Source organism: Hyperolius riggenbachi, chromosome 4, assembly GCF_040937935.1.
Source record: "Hyperolius riggenbachi isolate aHypRig1 chromosome 4, aHypRig1.pri, whole genome shotgun sequence".
Classification (NCBI taxonomy): Eukaryota; Metazoa; Chordata; class Amphibia; order Anura; family Hyperoliidae; genus Hyperolius; species Hyperolius riggenbachi.
The window spans coordinates 14,929,040-14,946,221 of record NC_090649.1 but is presented as its reverse complement, the minus strand read 5'-3'; the positions used below and the strand labels follow the sequence as shown (position 1 = coordinate 14,946,221).

The window sequence follows — 17,182 nt, the reverse complement described above, 5'->3', positions numbered from 1 at the left end:
CCTTCACCACGGCAAGGTAATGATCACGAAGGGGAATGGGCGCATGTACATGCCTTTTCTTTTGTTGTTGCAGCTGCCCGCAGTGCAGCCAGAAAAATTAGGCAGTCATGTACACGCACCAGAAAAATTATTACAGTGGCCGCTGCTAGCAGCGGCCTAAAAAATTCAGCAATCCGCCTGGAGTCCCAGACCCTGTTGGTGGTGGCGGAGAAGGTAGTCAAGCGGCCTGCAGGCAGACATGCTGTGTGGAGGGACTGGAAGCGACTTAGTCTTCTTGGGGCAGGCCAGGCAGCCAGTCACACGGTGTGCAGGCAGAGATGCTGTGTGTGCGGGGACTGACTTAGTCTTAGGGCGAGCAGCAGCCCTCCGGGATCCATGCCTCATTCATTTTGATAAAGGTGAGGTACTTAACACTTTTGTGACTTAGGCGACTTCTCTTCTCAGTGACAATGCCTCCAGCTGCGCTGAAGGTCCTTTCTGACAGGACGCTTGCGGCAGGGCAGGAGAAAAGTTGGATGGCAAATTGGGACAGCTCTGGCCACAGGTCAAGCCTGCGCACCCAGTAGTTCAAGGGTTCCTCATCGCTGTTCACAGCAGTGTCTACATCCACACTTAAGGCCAGGTAGTCGGCTACCTGCCGTTCCAGGCGTTGGTGGAGGGTGGATCCGGAAGGGCTACGGCGAGGCGTTGGACTAAAGAACGTCCGCATGTCCGACATCACCATGAGATCACTGGAGCGTCCTGTCTTTGACTGCGTGGACACGGGAGGAGGATTAGTGGCAGTGGTACCTTGCTGGCATTGTGCTGTCACATCACCCTTAAAGGCATTGTAAAGCATAGTTGACAGCTGGTTCTGCATGTGCTGCATCCTTTCCACCTTCAGGTGAGTTGGTAACAGGTCCGCCACTTTGTGCCTGTACCGAGGGTCTAGTAGTGTTGCCACCCAGTACAGCTCATTCCCCTTGAGGTTTTTTATACGGGGGTCCCTCAACAGGCAGGACAGCATAAAAGACGACATCTGCACAAAGTCGGATCCAGTACCCTCCATCTCCTCTTGCTCTTCCTCAGTGACGTCACGTAAGTCAACCTCCTCCCCCCAGCCACGAACAATACCACGGGAAGGTTGAGCAGCACAAGCCCCCGGCGACGCCTGCTGCGGGTGTTCTCCTGCCGCCGTCCCCTCCTCCTCCTCCCCCAAAGAAACACCTTGCTCATCATCCTCTGAGTCTGACTCATCTTCTGCACACGACTTCTCTTCTTCCTCCTCCTCCCCCCTCTGTGCTGCCGCAGGTGTTGAGGAAACAGCTGGGTCTGATGAAAATTGGTCCCATGCCTGTTCCTGCCGTAACGGTTCCTGGTCACGCTCATTCGCAGCTTCATCCACCACTCTACGCACAGCACGCTCCAAGAAGTAAGCGTAGGGAATTAAGTCGCTGATGGTGCCCTCACTGCGGCTCACCAGGTTGGTCACCTCCTCAAACGGCCGCATGAGCCTGCATGCATTTTCCATCAGTGTCCAGTTGTCAGGCCAGAACATCCCCATCTTCCCAGACTGTTTCATTCTACTGTAGTTGTAGAGGTAGTGGGTGACGGCTTTCTTCTGTTCTAGCAGGCGGGAGAACATGAGCAGGGTCGAATTCCAGCGAGTCGGGCTATCGCAAATGAGGCGTCTCACCGGCATGTTGTTTTTCCGCTGAATTTCCGCAAAGCGTGCCATGGCTGTGTAAGACCGCCTCAAATGCCCACAGACCTTCCTGGCCTGCTTCAGGACATCCGCTAAGCCAGGGTACTTTGCCACAAATCTTTGAACAACTAGATTCATGACATGTGCCATGCAGGGTATGTGTGTCAGCTTCCCCATATGCAAAGCGGCAAGCAGATTGCTGCCATTGTCGCACACCACGTTGCCTATCTCCAGGTGGTGCGGGGTCAGCCACTCATCCACCTGTTTCTTAAGAGCAGCCAGGAGAGCTGCTCCAGTGTGACTCTCCGCTTTGAGACAAGACATGTCTAAGATGGCGTGACAGCGTCGTACCTGGCATGCAGCATAGGCCCTGCAGAGCTGGGGCTGTGTAGCTGGAGAGGAGAACTGCCACTCAGCCAAGGAGGAGGAGGACAGCGAAGAGCATGTAGCAGGAGGAGAGGAGGTGGCAGGAGGCCTGCCTGCAAGCCGTGGAGGTGTCACAATTTGGTCCGCTGCGCCCTGCTTGCCATCGTTCACCACCAGGTTGACCCAATGGGCTGTGTACGTAATGTAGCGGCCCTGCCCGTGCTTGGCAGACCAGGCATCCATGGTCAGGTGTACCCTTGACCCAACGCTCTTCGCAAGAGATGACACCACTTGCCTCTCAAATTCACGGTGCAGTTGGGGTATGGCCTTTCTCGAAAAATAAGTGCGGCCTGGCATCTTCCACTGCGGTGTTCCGATGGCCACAAATTTACGGAAGGCCTCAGAGTCCACCAGCCGGTATGGTAACAGCTGGCGAGCTAACAGTTCCGCCACGCCAGCTGTCAGACGCCGGGCAAGGGGGTGACTGGCCGAAATTGGCTTCTTCCGCTCAAACATTTCCTTCACGGACACCTGACTGCTGCTGTGGGCAGAGGAGCAGGAACCGCTCAAGGGCAGAGGCGGAGTGGAGGAGGGTGCCTGACTGCCTGTGAAGGTGGAAGGGAGAAAGCGGCAGAAGCAGATGATGCACCTGAAGGAGGAAGAGGAGAAGGAGGGTGACTTTTCTTTTGTGTGCTGCTGCTGCTTTTGCTCAGGTGGCAGCCAGGAACAAGCTAAGCCTAACTAATCTTTCCCTATGAGAGACAGTCTGCAGCAGCTCGCCCTACTCTCACTAACGCAGGCACACGAGTGACCGTAATGGCCGCCGCTGCCTGCCTTATATAAGGGGGGTGGGGCTCCAGGGGCTAGTGTAGCTTAATTGGCTACACTGGGCCTGCTGACTGTGATGTAGAGGGTCAAAGTTGACCCTCCATGTGCATTATGGGGCGAACCGAACTTCCGCAAAGGTTCGCCTGCGGGACGCGAATGCGAACCACGGAAGTTCGCATGGAACCGTTCGCAGGCGAACCGTTCGGCCCAACTCTACTGGAGGACCTTGTCCCAGCTCACAAGCGCATTGCTTAGGGGAAATATTTGATTCCTCTCTCATTTATCCCTCACAATCACTTTCTTCTCATTTTCTGTCATCTTCAACTCAAAAGCACATGTTAAATCTGATAATTTCTCTCTTAGGACTCAAGTAAAATGGTAGAGAACACCCTCATAATATCTCGCCCTGACCACCGTAACACTCTGCTCTGTGGCCTACCTACTAACAGACCTGCTTCCCTCCAGTCTGTACTGAACTCATCCAGTCGACTAATCCACCTCTCTTCTCACCAGGGATGCTCATCCGGATCCCGGGTACCCGGATAAACCTGAGTATCCGACCATTTTTACGCTATCCGGGTCGGATCCGGATACCTGGGCCACTATCCGGATAGCACTATCTGGATTCTATCCGGATATCTGGCCGCATAATCCGGATACCTGCGGGTATCCGTCCAGATATCCGGATCCGGATAGTGTAACTAACTAAGGAGATGATGTCATTCAGCCAATCAGAGGGCTCCCAGCAGAATCCCTAGCACCCAATCACAGAAGGGAACCCTGGCCAGCCCCCCTGTGTAATAAGAGGGCTGGCATGATGAGACAGATCGTCCTTGCTTGTGTGGCTGGCTGGTCACTGACAGACTTGCTCCAGTGCTGTTGGCTTAGCAAGTGCTGCCTGTATACAGTGATAAACCTAAAGCTTTAAGTGCTAAACACCTTTACTACACTATTGTCCTTTTTTTTTGTTTTTAGCTAGCTAGCTTGTAATTGTTTGCTTTCATTCACTCAGTTAGGTCCTGTCTGTGTCTGTGCAGGCCAGCAGGACAGTATAGGGAATAGGAGGATTACTGTGTTATTGTATTGCAGTTAGTACTGCAGTTAGTTGTTATGGTGGCAGCCTGGCGGGTACACACGGTGCGTGCCCGCACTCGATTTCCCGCTCGATTCCCGTCGACTCAATTATTTCCGACATGTCCAATTTGCGTTTCGATGGATCGTTAGGTCGATTCGCATGTAAAGTATGCCAAATCGACCTAACGATCCATCGAAACGCAAATCGGACATGTCAGAAATAATTGAGTCGACGGGAATCGAGCGGGAAATCGAGTGCAGGAACGCACCGTGTGTACCCGCCAGGGGCTGTTAGCCGCAAGGAGTTTGAGGAGGATGTTCTGGGTTTTGAGGAGGGGGGTATGATGTTGATGATGGGATGAATGACCGTGACTACCATCCACAGGATGGGGATGTCAGCTCTGACTCTGAGGAGGAGGATGCGTCGGTGGGTTTGGCATGGAGGATCAGCATTGCAGACAGTGTCCGTGGAATGCGGGACCCACCACATCCTTCTGCCGCTACCACCAGCCGCACCACTCAACCCCCAACCGCCACAGGGAGAAAAGCAGCAGCATCCCATTCAGGCCACAGGGGAATCTTCACCTCTCCAATCTGGCCGCCACGGTGCCACAGGCCACTGCTGCTGATACCGCCACCTATATTCAACCCAAAACACAATTGCAGTGTCATTTTTTGGAGGTGTCTGGGCTGAAAACTGTCATGTCCCAGTTGTGCGATTGGACTTTGGACACAATGTGGGCTGCACGCCTGCTGTCTGGAACCTAGTCCTGATGTTAATTGACAGCTTTTTTTTTTTTTTTTTTTTAATTTTATGTTAACAAAATTTTTAATTAGTATTTCCCTTTAAAAAAACATGATGCCACATGCATCATTTACCCTAAAAATCCCTTTAAAAGCTATTTAAAGGGCACTTCCGGTTTTTCTATCCGGATACCCGAATAGGTCGGGTATCCGCGGTAATGCGGCTGGATATCCGGATCCGATCCGGATAGCTGCAAGGTCGGATCCGGATATCCGAATCGGATCCGGATATCTGGGTACCCGGATCCGGGCGGGTAATGAAAAGCACTACCCGAGCAACCCTGCTTCACACTCCTCATCTGCTGCTGTTCTCTGTTAAGCTCTTCATTGGCTGACAATGAATCAGGGGATTTAGTTGAACATGTAACTCTAACCTGCAAAGCTCTGCACAATCTCTTACCCCTGTACCTCTCCTCAATAGTCTCCAAATACAATCCAAACCACAACCTCCACCTTGCACACAACCTTCTGCTTTCCTCCCCCAGAATCACCTCCTTCCATTTATATATACAAAATTTCTCATGAGCCTCTCCCCTCGTCTGGAATTCCCTTCCTAGATACATCCTTTATGCTCCAAACCTTGTTGCCTCCAAGGAGACTTTTAACATGGACTTACAGACACACATACAACCTAATCTAGGCCAATCCACTTTCAGTCTTTGGCCAAGCGCTGCTCCTTATAATAATCTCAGAAAACCTTATGTATTGTCCTTCCTCTTGTTTCCTCTATATTCTTTTAGCCTGTAAACTTTCACGTGTGCAGTTCTCTCTTTCTGTTGTATCTTATAGGACTTTGTACATTGTTGTTGTTATTCAGCTGTCAGTATCTCTCTATATATATATAATAGGCTAAGTGCCTCAACCTTCAAGCAAGAAGAAGAAGTAGCGCCCTGCCCCCAGGGCCGGTCCAAGCAAGAAGAAGATGTAGTGCCATATCAAACCAAGGGCGAAGAGGGATAATTTGCATATTCAGTAGCAGTGCATTGTGGGTAACCACAAATGTTCACTTATAGCTGAATTACTGCAGATTTGCTTCTGTTTTAAGAAGGCAAATTACACCAAGCTTTGCTCTTTTTTTAGTAGGAGGGCTTTTTGGTCCCTTTTATCCCCCTATACATTCCGAGTGGTTTGGGTCACCTTGAGCTGCTTGGTTACTCTGTTGTACTGGTCCAAGCCCTATCTCATACAGCTGTATCAATCCCTGCCATGTACTGATGAGGACCAAAAGTCTGAAATAGGCTGTCTACATGTGGGTTTGATATGAGCGCACATGGGGGACCGCCGCTGTGCCCAATACCCCCTTCCTGCCCTCCACCCCCTTATGCGGCGTATGCTACGCCGTGGGTCGGCTAGTAACTATATATTATTTATCATTCCTATATTTTATACTAATGTCTGCAATTTTGTGTAAACCAGTGCCCTTATCTTTATGTACACATTTCTTTTTACTTTGTTCAGCACCACAGAAGATGGGGTATATTACCTTCCACACTTTCAAGCTCAATTGTGGTTCGGACTTGGACTCCTCTGTTGTGTGAGAATACATCTCATGTAGAGCATGTGCCAGAGCATAGACCGCCGAATACACCTGGAACGTCACTCTGAAGTCTTCTACATCATAATGATAACGTTCTAGGGATCCAAAGCTCTCTGACCCATTACAGTATCCCAACAAGCAATCAAATGTCCACTCCCAAACATTTGCCAATATGCGGAGATCCGGGTATTTTTGGGGACTGGCGTTCAGCAGGAAATATTTCATGCCTGGAATTCCCACCCTGGACAAGTGCATCAGCAAAGAACCGTTAAGCCTAAGGAGGTTCTCTCGATCACTTTCATGTGGAAAGTTGAAAGGAAATATGAAAACTTTCTTCAAATTTTTAAAGCTGATTATATCCTGAAACATACCAGGAGCATCTAGACAGCCACTGAAGACCATGACTTGACTTCTGGACTGAGTTAGAACATTTTCAAGATTTTGAAGTCGCATAAATATTTCTTGGTAGACAGTTAATAAGAACTCAACACATATCTCGTTCTGCACCAAGGCTTCCTGGAGAGTTGTGGCGAACTGTTGGCTGCTCTCATCCTCTTCAGAGACTATTCCCACCCAAGTCCATCCAAAGTGCTTCAGCAACTGTACCACAGCTCGGTACTGGCTCCTCCCATCAGGAAAGGTGTGATATAGTGATGGAAACTTTGACTTGAGATCAAGGAGGGGAACTTTAATGCCATAACTGATCTATGGAATCACACATAGTGCAAATGATAATGGCTAGTCCTGCTGGTGAACATGGTCAGATTTCTGGCCAAACTTCTGGGCCATTGATCATTATAATTAGTTACCCAATAGATAAATAACCAGTCAGAAAGGCAAAAACCCTGCACACCACTGTACCATAGCTTTTCTTAACAGTCCTTTGTTATCAAAAGGTCCTGTAAATTCTTATAAATAAACGGGTTGGGCGACTGTATATTTACTGCCATGTACATGTAATGATCTGCTCAGCTGCCTGTGCAGGCAGGCAGCTTTTTGACCATTGTTCAGGTCTGCATTCTGCAGGTCTCTTTAAGAGAGACCTTTTGTCAGTTCTGCAGCTTGCTGCAGAGGAATTTGCATACGTTTGTCATGCAAGTTGCCTGGCCACATCCTTTGTGGGCTTGCACTATATATACCATGTGATCCCACAGTACTGGGCTGTTCATAAGGATTCCTTCCTGTGAAACACTCGTGGAGGAGTGTCAGCCTTACTCTTTGTTTTGAAGATCAGCTTAGAGTAATTCCTGGAAACTGTGCTAGGCAGGTTTCCCTAGTGCAGTTAGGATTGTTTATCTGTTTTGTTTGTCTGTTGCGATTGTCCTGTCCCAGCGGTGGCCAACAGGAAATAGTTCTGATCTCTGTTCTTGGAGTATAGCTGGAGCAGCGGTTGCTACCAGCTATCTCATCTGTTCTGTCTGCCTGGATCGCACTCGCCTTGCGCTAGTGCTGTGGATCCTTCTGTCTCTCTGGATCGCACTAGTCTCTTTTCGCTAGTGCTGTGGATCCTGTCTCTCGCTTGTTCCTGTTTTCGTGTGCCTGTCTTGTCTGCTACGAACGCTTGCTGGAGGCTCGGTGAGGTAACCGTTTAGCAAGCGCTTGCGTCCTCTGTTTTACGTTTGTCTGTCGTTGGTTAGTTAGGCGTGCTTGTCCCTGTTGTGCTTATCATGTGGGGACCGCACACGAACGCATGCACTGTTGCGAATGAGTGCGGGGTACGCGTTCAGTTAGCGTTTGTTATTTTCCTTGTCTTTCTCATTGTATGATTTGCTGTGCCTTTGCTACTCTTGTGCTCTGCCTTGCTGTAGCCTTGTGTCACTTTTGGCAATCGCCTTTCTTGCGGTTGCGTTTCTGTTTCGTATCTGCTGTTGTGTGTGCGCGGTCGCGGGGTGGCGACTAGGTTGGCGCACACACATACAACCTGTCCCTTTGCTCGTTCTCATTCGCAATCGCTTCTCTTGCGATTGCGTTCTGCGCTTCGTACAATTCCTGTCTGGCATTTGTGGAGGTACAGAGGATTGGTTCCTCTGCACTCCCCAGCGCCATCTGCCGACAGGAATTTCCCTCTACGGGTGCGTAGCACCTTTTGCTGGGTTCCTGCAATTATACGCTTGTGGAGGATTTCCGCCGTATCAGCGCACGCGTTGTGCGCTGATCACGGAGAAAGTTCCACAATCGTTACAGTATGACCAGCCCAACCCAAAACCCCAGTGTAGAGGGAATTTCTGATTTGCACGATTTTGTCGAGTTTGGGTCCTGTGTCTTTAAGAGCTTTAAAAGGCTAAACTCAGAGACCAAGGTGAAATTTCTTTCTGAATGTGTGAGGTTTGGCCTGAATCCCACCTTTCAGATTACTGATCCGTCCACGTCGGCTCTTCTGTTTGCCTACTGTATGTGCTCTTAAAAGGCGATTTGTTCACCTGGGCGTATGATGTGTTAAAAATCAATTCCTGGAATGATAATCTGTACCAGTTTCTTGCAGTGATATTATCTCAATGGTTTAAACTGCCTGGCTTACCACCTGCTCTGATTGATTGTGTAGCTGCTGATAAGTCAGCTGATCTTTCCCTTCCATGCAAAACTTTTCAGTATGACAATCAGTTCAATGTGTCAGTTGCCACTTCAGGTTTTAAAAAGCAGCCATCCAAAGCCTCTAAGTCTAAACGTAAAAGATCTAGGAAGGCTTCCTAGCGGAAAGATCCGTTGCCCATAGCAACCACAAATAAAGAGGTTATTTCTGTCAAGTCTGAAATGTGCAAAACCATTCAGTATAACAATGATGTTGATCTGTCTCCTGGCTTTTTGCCTCAATCCAGAGCTTATGTGGATCCTACTATAGGTAGGATCGCACATTATATTAAAGCAGTTAAAAATCTGTTCTTGTTCCTGAACTCCACCCATATGGAGATTATCTGGATACTGGCCTGTTTGAACCCCCATTTGCTTCCTGGGATGTTGGGGCCTTGCTGGAGGAATTCGATTTTGATTGGAAAGCCTTTTGCGATTTTTACATCGCAAAAAGCGAGGATGTCTTGAATGATTGTCTCGATTCTATGTACCTTTTGATTGATTCCGATGAATGTGATGAGGGTGATGTGGATCTGGTGATTTATGTGTGGCAGACTATTTTGGATGAGCTGCACACACACCAACCAATTGATTCCAATAAAGAGACATCGTTGTCGGATGATTGTTCCTGCCTTTCTGGGGTAAAGCATGAGAGTCTTGACTTTGTGCAATCTGAAATGAATGAGTGTGCCGCTGTGGTTGATTCCTGTGCGAATCCTGAAGGATTCGCTCCTGACAGTGTGCAGTTTGAATCTGTGCGATCTGATGCCTGTTTCTCGGATGTTCCTGCAGATTGTAATCGGCATGAGTCTGCCGGTTTCCTCAAGGATGCGTGGGATCCTTTTTCATTTAGAAACAGATCTTTGAGATCTTCCGTCTGTGACCCTGCTATGGGGAAAATTTCTCGACTATGCAGCGTCAAAAGTAAAATTAATATGCCTAATAAAGTTTATCCTGTTGATGTCGCTATTTCTTCTGCAAATAAGTCTCTGTCTCACCCTGTTCACACCTGTAAGTGCCCGTTGCCTGGGGACAGTTGTTCCAGTGTTTCGGTCCTAGATGCCTTGCAGTCTGCTCCGCAGATCGCGGAGGTTTGCGCTATGGAAGCGTCAGTTTCACAACCTAAAGTGAATTTTGATTCGCAGGTTTTGCGTTCTGATTCCTCGGATTTGACATTGTTAGCCGAATCTAAGAGTGAGACAGCGCTTCGGTTTTGCGAATCTGATGCTGGGCCTTCTTTGCCTTGTTCAGAGACGCTTTCTCTGAACCTGCCCTGTACCATGAATGAAAACATGTTTTCCTTTCACACTGACGTTTGTGAGCCCCTTTCTTGCTCTGAGGGAAATGCTGATTCTGCACCCTGTACTCTGGATGAGTTAAGATGGCCTTGTTTAGAGTCTCCTGCAGTGTCCCTAGAGGCTTGTCTAGGTATTGCCACTATACTCACCTGTTTTTCTGCAGTTTTGGAGTTGCAAGCTAGTTTGACTGCTACGCAGAATTCTGGGTGCAGCAAGATTAAACTTAGGGAGTCAGTGTGTGTTCCAGCAAATATTCCTGTACGTTCCGCTCATGATGATGAAATTCAGTCTCAGTTTATGGTGGAACCTTCCCTGGGACATCTGCCCTGTTCACAAAATAAAGTTCCAGTTTTGCCCTGTAACATGGATAGTACAGAATCCTTCTTAGGAAACTTGAAAAATGATGTTCCTGAAGTCTTGTTTGATGTTCTGGAGGTCTCCGAGTTTCTCCCAAAGGGAGCAGAACTTGTAGGAGATGTCTCCTGCCCCCCAAGCCCTTCTGAGGTGTTGCCCACTTCAGTAGGCATTGCTGTTGTGCTGACTACCTTTGCAGCTCTGGTGGAGCTTCACTCATATGTAGTCAATGATGATATTGCAGTCACAGAAATTTCTGAATTTGAGTCCGAGTCTTCTTTTGAAAGTCCAGTGCTTGAGACCATTGCTCGTAATGATTCTCTGCCCGGTCCTGGTTTTGGTTTCCTCGTGTCGGACTCTGAGGTTGGCAGTTCCCCAACATGTCCTGAGGTTTCTCCTGTGCTGGTGTACCCCAATGTTCTCTGTGACCCAGAAAGCCCAAGTGTGCCTCGGTTACCAGCATACTCAGATGCTTCCTCAGTGGAGACATGCTCTGATATGGCCTGCCTGGTCGCATGCCCAGAAGTGGTCCCGGAAAGTCCTGATCTTGATGGGTGTCTGGGTAATTCTGAATCCAGAATAATCATTGGTTCCATAGGGGTTCTTGGCGGTTCTCCATGTGAGCCTGGTGAGCGTTCTGGCCTCTTGGGATCTCTGCAGAGCTCAAAAGGGTTTTGGGAGAGATTCCGGGAGAGTTTTTGCTCGATACCCTGGATAGGATCAACAGTGGCTTTTGTCTTGAAAGAGACACTTCGAACAGGTATTGTGGCAGGTATGGTGTCTTCGGGCGCTCCTTGGAAGGTGGTGGGTATTGTCTGGAGGGTGTCGATGGCTTCTTCTCTGGCATTCACAGTCCTGATGGGTGTTACACTGAGACTTGTAGTACTGATGGGCATGTTATGGTGGCTTCTGCTTCCGATGAGGTCGGTTTCGGGTGGACTGACTCAGGAATTGGACCTTGTTGGGCTGCCCCGACCTTCATCAGTATTCCGTTAGAGTCTTTTGCTAAAAGCAGTTTTGAGGGTCGTCTGGAATTCGACCCTGGAGGGGGGGGGGGGGGGTACTGTAATGATCTGCTCAGCTGCCTGTGCAGGCAGGCAGCTTTTTGACCATTGTTCAGGTCTGCATTCTGCAGGTCTCTTTAAGAGAGACCTTTTGTCAGTTCTGCAGCTTGCTGCAGAGGAATTTGCATACGTTGCCTGGCCATATCCTTTGTGGGCTTGCACTATATATACCATGTGATCCCACAGTACTGGGCTGTTCATAAGGATTTAGTCCTGTGTAACACTTAGAGTAATTCCTGGAAACTGTGCTAGGCAGGTTTCCCTAGTGCAGTTAGGATTGTTTATCTGTTTTGTTTGTCTGTTGCGATTCTCCTGTCCCAGCGGTGGCCGACAGGAAATCGTTCTGATCTCTGTTCTTAGAGTATAGCTGGAGCAGCGGTTGCTACCAGCTATCTCATCTGTTCTGTCTGCCTGGATCGCACTCGCCTTGTGCTAGTGCTGTGGATCCTTCTGTCTCTCTGGATCACACTAGTCTCTTTTTGCTAGTGTTGTGGATCCTTCTGTTCTGCCTCTCTGGATCGCACTAGTCTCTTTGCGCTAGTGCTGTGGATCCTTCTCTTCTGTCTACCTGGATCACACTCGCCTTTCACTAGTGCTGTGGATCCTTCTGTTCTGCCTCTCTGGATCGAACTAGTCTCTTTTCGCTAGTGCTGTGGATCCTGTCTCTCGCTTGTTCCTGTATTCATGTGTCTGTCTTGTCTGCTACGAACGCTTGCTGGAGGCTCGATGAGGTAACCATTAAGCAAGCGCTCGCGTCCTCTGTTTTACGTTTGTCTGTCGTTGGTTAGTTAGGCGTGCTTGTCCCTGTTGTGCTTATCACGTGGGGACCGCGCACGAACATGTGCACTGTTGCGAATAAGTGCAGGGTACGCGTTCAGTTAGCGTTACTCTTGTGCTCTGCCTTGCTGTAGCCTTGTGTCACTTTTGGCAATCGCCTTTCTTGCGGTTGCGTTTCTGTTTCGTATCTGCTGTTGTGTGTGCGCGGTCGCGGGGTGGCGACTAGGTTGGCGCACACACATACAACCTGTCCCTTTGCTCGTTCTCATTCGCAATCGCTTCTCTTGCGATTGCGTTCTGCGCTTCGTACAATTCCTGTCTGGCATTTGTGGAGGTACAGAGGATTGGTTCCTCTGCACTCCCCAGCGCCATCTGCCGACAGGAATTTCCCTCTACGGGTGCGTAGCACCTTTTGCTGGGTGCCTGCATATATACGCTTGTGGAGGATTTCCGCCGTATCAGCGCGCGTTGTGCGCTGATCACGGAGAAAGTTCCACAATCGTTACAGTACAATCACAAAATGAATGAGTAACTGACCATGTATCAATCATTTCTGTTGGGTTTGCAGGAGATATCTTGTTCGATCAGCGAACAATACAGTACACCACATTCCAAATTATTATGCAACTGATAATTCCCTTAGGTTTTTCTAAATTGTGGATGCAAGTGGCAGTCAGCATCATCTTTTAGTCATCAACCATTAGAGCATAATTCAGATGTTACTAAACGAACCTCCTCATGATAACAGGATTTTTTCAAAAATAATAATAATAAAAAAAAAAACAACTTAAAATGCACTGTTCCAAATTATTACGCACAACAGAGTTTTAAAACATTTTATAGGCTGTAAAGATCTGAAATTGTCATTTGCTGAACTTGTAGCATTAGGAGGTCATGTTTACTTTAATCAAAAACATCTAACAGGTCAAGTTATGTATTAACATAGGACCCCTTACTTGATAGCAGCTTTGGAATTCTTGCTTTCATCGAACTTGTGAGTTTTTTGAGAGTTTCTGCTTGAATTTCTTTGCGGGATGTCAGGATAGCCTCTCAGAGCTGGTGTTTGGATGTAAACTGCCTCACACTCTCAGGATGCTCCAAAGGTTCTCACTATGATAAAGGTCAGGGGTGGACGGGGGCCACACTGAATTTCTCTTCTTTTATGCTGATAGCAGCCTATGGTGCAGAGGTATTCCTTGTAGCATGAGCTGGTGCATTGTTATGCATGAAGATGATTTTGTCACGGAAGCCACGGTTCTTCTTTAATGTCCCTGGTGGTAAGGACGAGCGTGACTCATCCAGCAAAAAGATGCTGAAATTCTGCTCTGCTGGCTCTGCTTTTTTTACTTATGTGGGCTTCCCTAGGATAAATTATATATGCTCAGCGCAGAGTCCAAAAACAAAAGACGAGTCTTCAACAAGGGATAAAAGCAGGCAAATCTCCACCACAATATATATTGGGTTCACGGCACAGCTCTGCAATCATGGATACCCAAAAAAGGAAAGAGGCTTACCAGCTGGTGACAACCCACATTATAAGGTTGTATCAACGCTTTGGTAGGACATCAGGAAGCAACAGTCTGTCCAGGATCCACCAATTCACCAATGATTCCTCTCACGAATGGATATCCGTAAACATCATAAAAAACAAACGGCAACTCTAAGTGTAAATCGTTTTACTATGAAAACTCTATATTAAACGATTTACACTTAGAGTTGCCGTTTGTTTGTTTTTTATGATGTTTACGGATATCCATTCGTGAGAGGAATCATTGCTGAATTGGTGGATCCTGGACAGACTGTTGCTTCCTGATGTCCTACCAAAGCCTTGATACAACCTTATAATGTGGGTTGTCACCAGCTGGTAAGCCTCTTTCCTTTTTTGGGTATCCATGATTGCAGAGCTATGCCGTGAACCCAATATTTAATGTGGTGGAGATTTGCCTGCTCTTATTCTTTGTTGAAGACTCGTCTTTTGTTTTTGGACTCTGCACTGAGCATATATAATTTATCTGTTTGTGAACTCTGGACATTGTTCTTCTCTCAGCAGCGGCCACTTTGTTTCCTTGGCGCTGATACACATATGTAAACTTGGCTTCCCTAGGATGGCTGGATGCTTGTTGGCACAATGTGGATAGCGATCTGTGCTCCCCACGGTGTGCAAACATCCATCCAGCCATCCTAGTGGAGCCCAAAAGTGTACCCGGTGAAGCAGAGAAGTTGCGGAGGCTTCCCTGCAGCGACCCCCTACCTGCCCGCAGTGACCTTTCCACCCTCCCTGAGATTCCTCACCCTCCCTGCATCGATCGACACCCCCCTCATGCTGCGACCCACCTCTCCTCTCTCTTCAACCCCCCCCCGGGCTTGCATTGAGTGAGGATTACTCACTGTCCATCTCTCTAGTGGTAGTCGCACACCCTCCTCCACCACGTACAGCTCCGTCTACTGTCTACACTACCGGGGCTCTGCTTGAGGAAAGATGGACAGTGAGTAATCCTTACTCAATGCAAGTGCCGGGGATCAGGGGGGGGGGGGTTTGTGTGAAGGGGGTCACAGTATGGAAGGGGGGAAGCACCTACACTTGGTTAACCTATTCTGTGGTACCTATACCTAGCTATACTGAGGCACCTATACCTGGCTAACCTATACTGCGGCACCATAGTTACCTAACCTATATTGGGGTAACAATGCGTGGCTAACCTATACTGGGGGCATCTATAACTGGCTACCTATACTGGGGCACGTATGCCTGGCTAACCTATACCTGACTACCTATACTTGGGGGAGGGGGCTAAATACTGCATCACAAGTAATATTCTCTAGCCCACAGGTTGGGGTGCAATTTCCCCGCCCCCTCCTGGGAGCAATTTAGCCTAGAAACTGCCAATTGGAAGCTTTGCTTCCAATGCGCACCCTGCATCACGCACATGGGGGAGACTTGGTGGGGGGGCTTATACTCACCATTGGTGTGATGATCCCTCCTCCCATACCTCTGATAGCTTCCCCAGTGTCTTCTTCCATGTCCCTCTGTGGATTTGCTTCTCCCTCGGCGGTTACATGTTGGTGTTGGTGACACCAGGGTCATGCAGCATCATCAACATCTGGCAGCAAACTATTTTTTTTTCTATTTTTATTGAATTCAATACAATAACCTGTATTAAATTCAACGTTTAAAAAAAATTGATTACAATTGCCGCAATAGCAGCATAGGGGGCGATATACAGGCTGGGAATGCGAACAATCACTCGCGGAACGCCTGTCGGCCGGTGACGGCCAAACCGGAAGTGCTCGCCGGCGGGTCCTGGAGTGTCAGAGCGGGGCTGAGAGGGCAACGATCGGCTGCGGGGGGCTGAGGGAAGCCCCAGGTGAGTTAATCTCATTTTTTTCCTCCGGCTTTAGGTTCACTTTAAGTATCATAGAAGAAAGTGGACAGTGAAAGTATGTGGACAGAAAGTCCACATACTTTTCAGAAGTTATTTTCATACCTTCAGGGACTCTAAAGGGCCGACAAGCTCTCATCTCTCCTCATGATTCTGACCCAAACCATGACTCCTCCACCTTCTTGCTGATATCCCAGCTTTGCTGTGACATGGTGGCCCTCCACCAACCATCCACCACTCCATCCACCTTGGCCATCCAGGGTTGCACAGCACTCAACATTAACTACCTAACGACCACGTCATGCCAATGGGCGTGACCACGGTGGCAGCCCCAGGACCGCCTTACGCCAATTGGCGTCAAGTCCTGGGGCCGGATGCTGCAGGAGATCACACGCAGGCTGCGAGCGCATCTCCTGCTTGGGGGGCAGAGCTCCGTCCTGCCTTCAGTCTCCGAGCGGCGATCGCCACTTGGGAGACTGTTAGACGGGAAAACCGCAGTCTTTTGACATGGTACAGTGCTGCGATCTGCAGCAGCACTGTACTGGGGACAGCCGTGTGATGACTGTCCCCCTGGGGCACTAGAGAGCGATCTGCTCTAACCGGCTGAAGCCTATGACAGCCGATCGCCGCGATTGGCTGGCTGGGGGAGGGAGGGAATTAGGTTAAAAAAAATACACAAAGAAATGGGGAAATTTAATAAAAAATAATGACATTCATATTTACACACAAAAATAAACATGGCGGGGGTATCACTTGTGTGCTGTGTCGTGCAGCCCTGCAGCTTGGCTTTAAAGCTGCAGTGGCCAATTTCGCAAAAAAAGGCCTGGTCTTTAGGGGGGGTTTAACACTGTGGTCCTCAAGAGATTAAAGAAGACTGTTTGAAAATTTTTCTTCTTATAGTTCTGGACCATCTGGAACCACTTCTGCTTGTGAGCTTTGGTTAGGGGTGGCTGAATAGAAGGTTTATGCATAACTGAAATCCTCTGGAGGATCCTGCACTTGATGTTCACAGGACTCCAGAGGTACCAGCAGCTTCAAATACCTGTTTACTGCTTTGCTATGGCATTTTAGCAGCTTCTCTCTTAATCTGATGTATTTGTTTGTCAGATCCCTTCCTCATTTTGCTTTAATCTGCACAAACCTGTATGTGCTCTGAGTCAGCCACACATCTTTTACCAGTACGATGATCAAGTTTTCGTGAAATATAAAGGCTTTCAGTGTTATTTGCCCCGAGGTTTGTGTATAAAATTCCACATTGTGCATTGGAATGAATGCATTAAAGAGTTCCACGCATGCGCATTTGACGGATTAATGCGGAAATTTTTCCGCATGCCGGCATATACGTGTGCATATAACTACGTTACGGGTTATGCGTAACTTCGTAGATTAACGCATAGTTACGATGCACACACGTAGATGATGAATTTGAAACGTAACATAGTTTAGCT

At 48.4% G+C, this 17,182-nt stretch overlaps 1 protein-coding gene across 1 annotated transcript in view; it reads right to left on the bottom strand.

Annotated features, from left to right (window-relative positions):
• Positions 1 to 15,375, bottom strand: part of LOC137504550 (vomeronasal type-2 receptor 26-like) — a 30,452-nt gene extending 15,077 nt beyond the window's left edge. Inside the window, exons 1-2 of the mRNA XM_068233131.1 lie at positions 15,316 to 15,375; positions 6,240 to 6,998 (exon numbers count right to left, since the gene is read on the bottom strand). Coding sequence (XP_068089232.1) covers positions 6,240 to 6,998; positions 15,316 to 15,375 — 819 coding nt within the window. The remainder of the gene's footprint in view (positions 1 to 6,239; positions 6,999 to 15,315) is intronic.
• Positions 15,376 to 17,182: the final 1,807 nt, after the last annotated feature.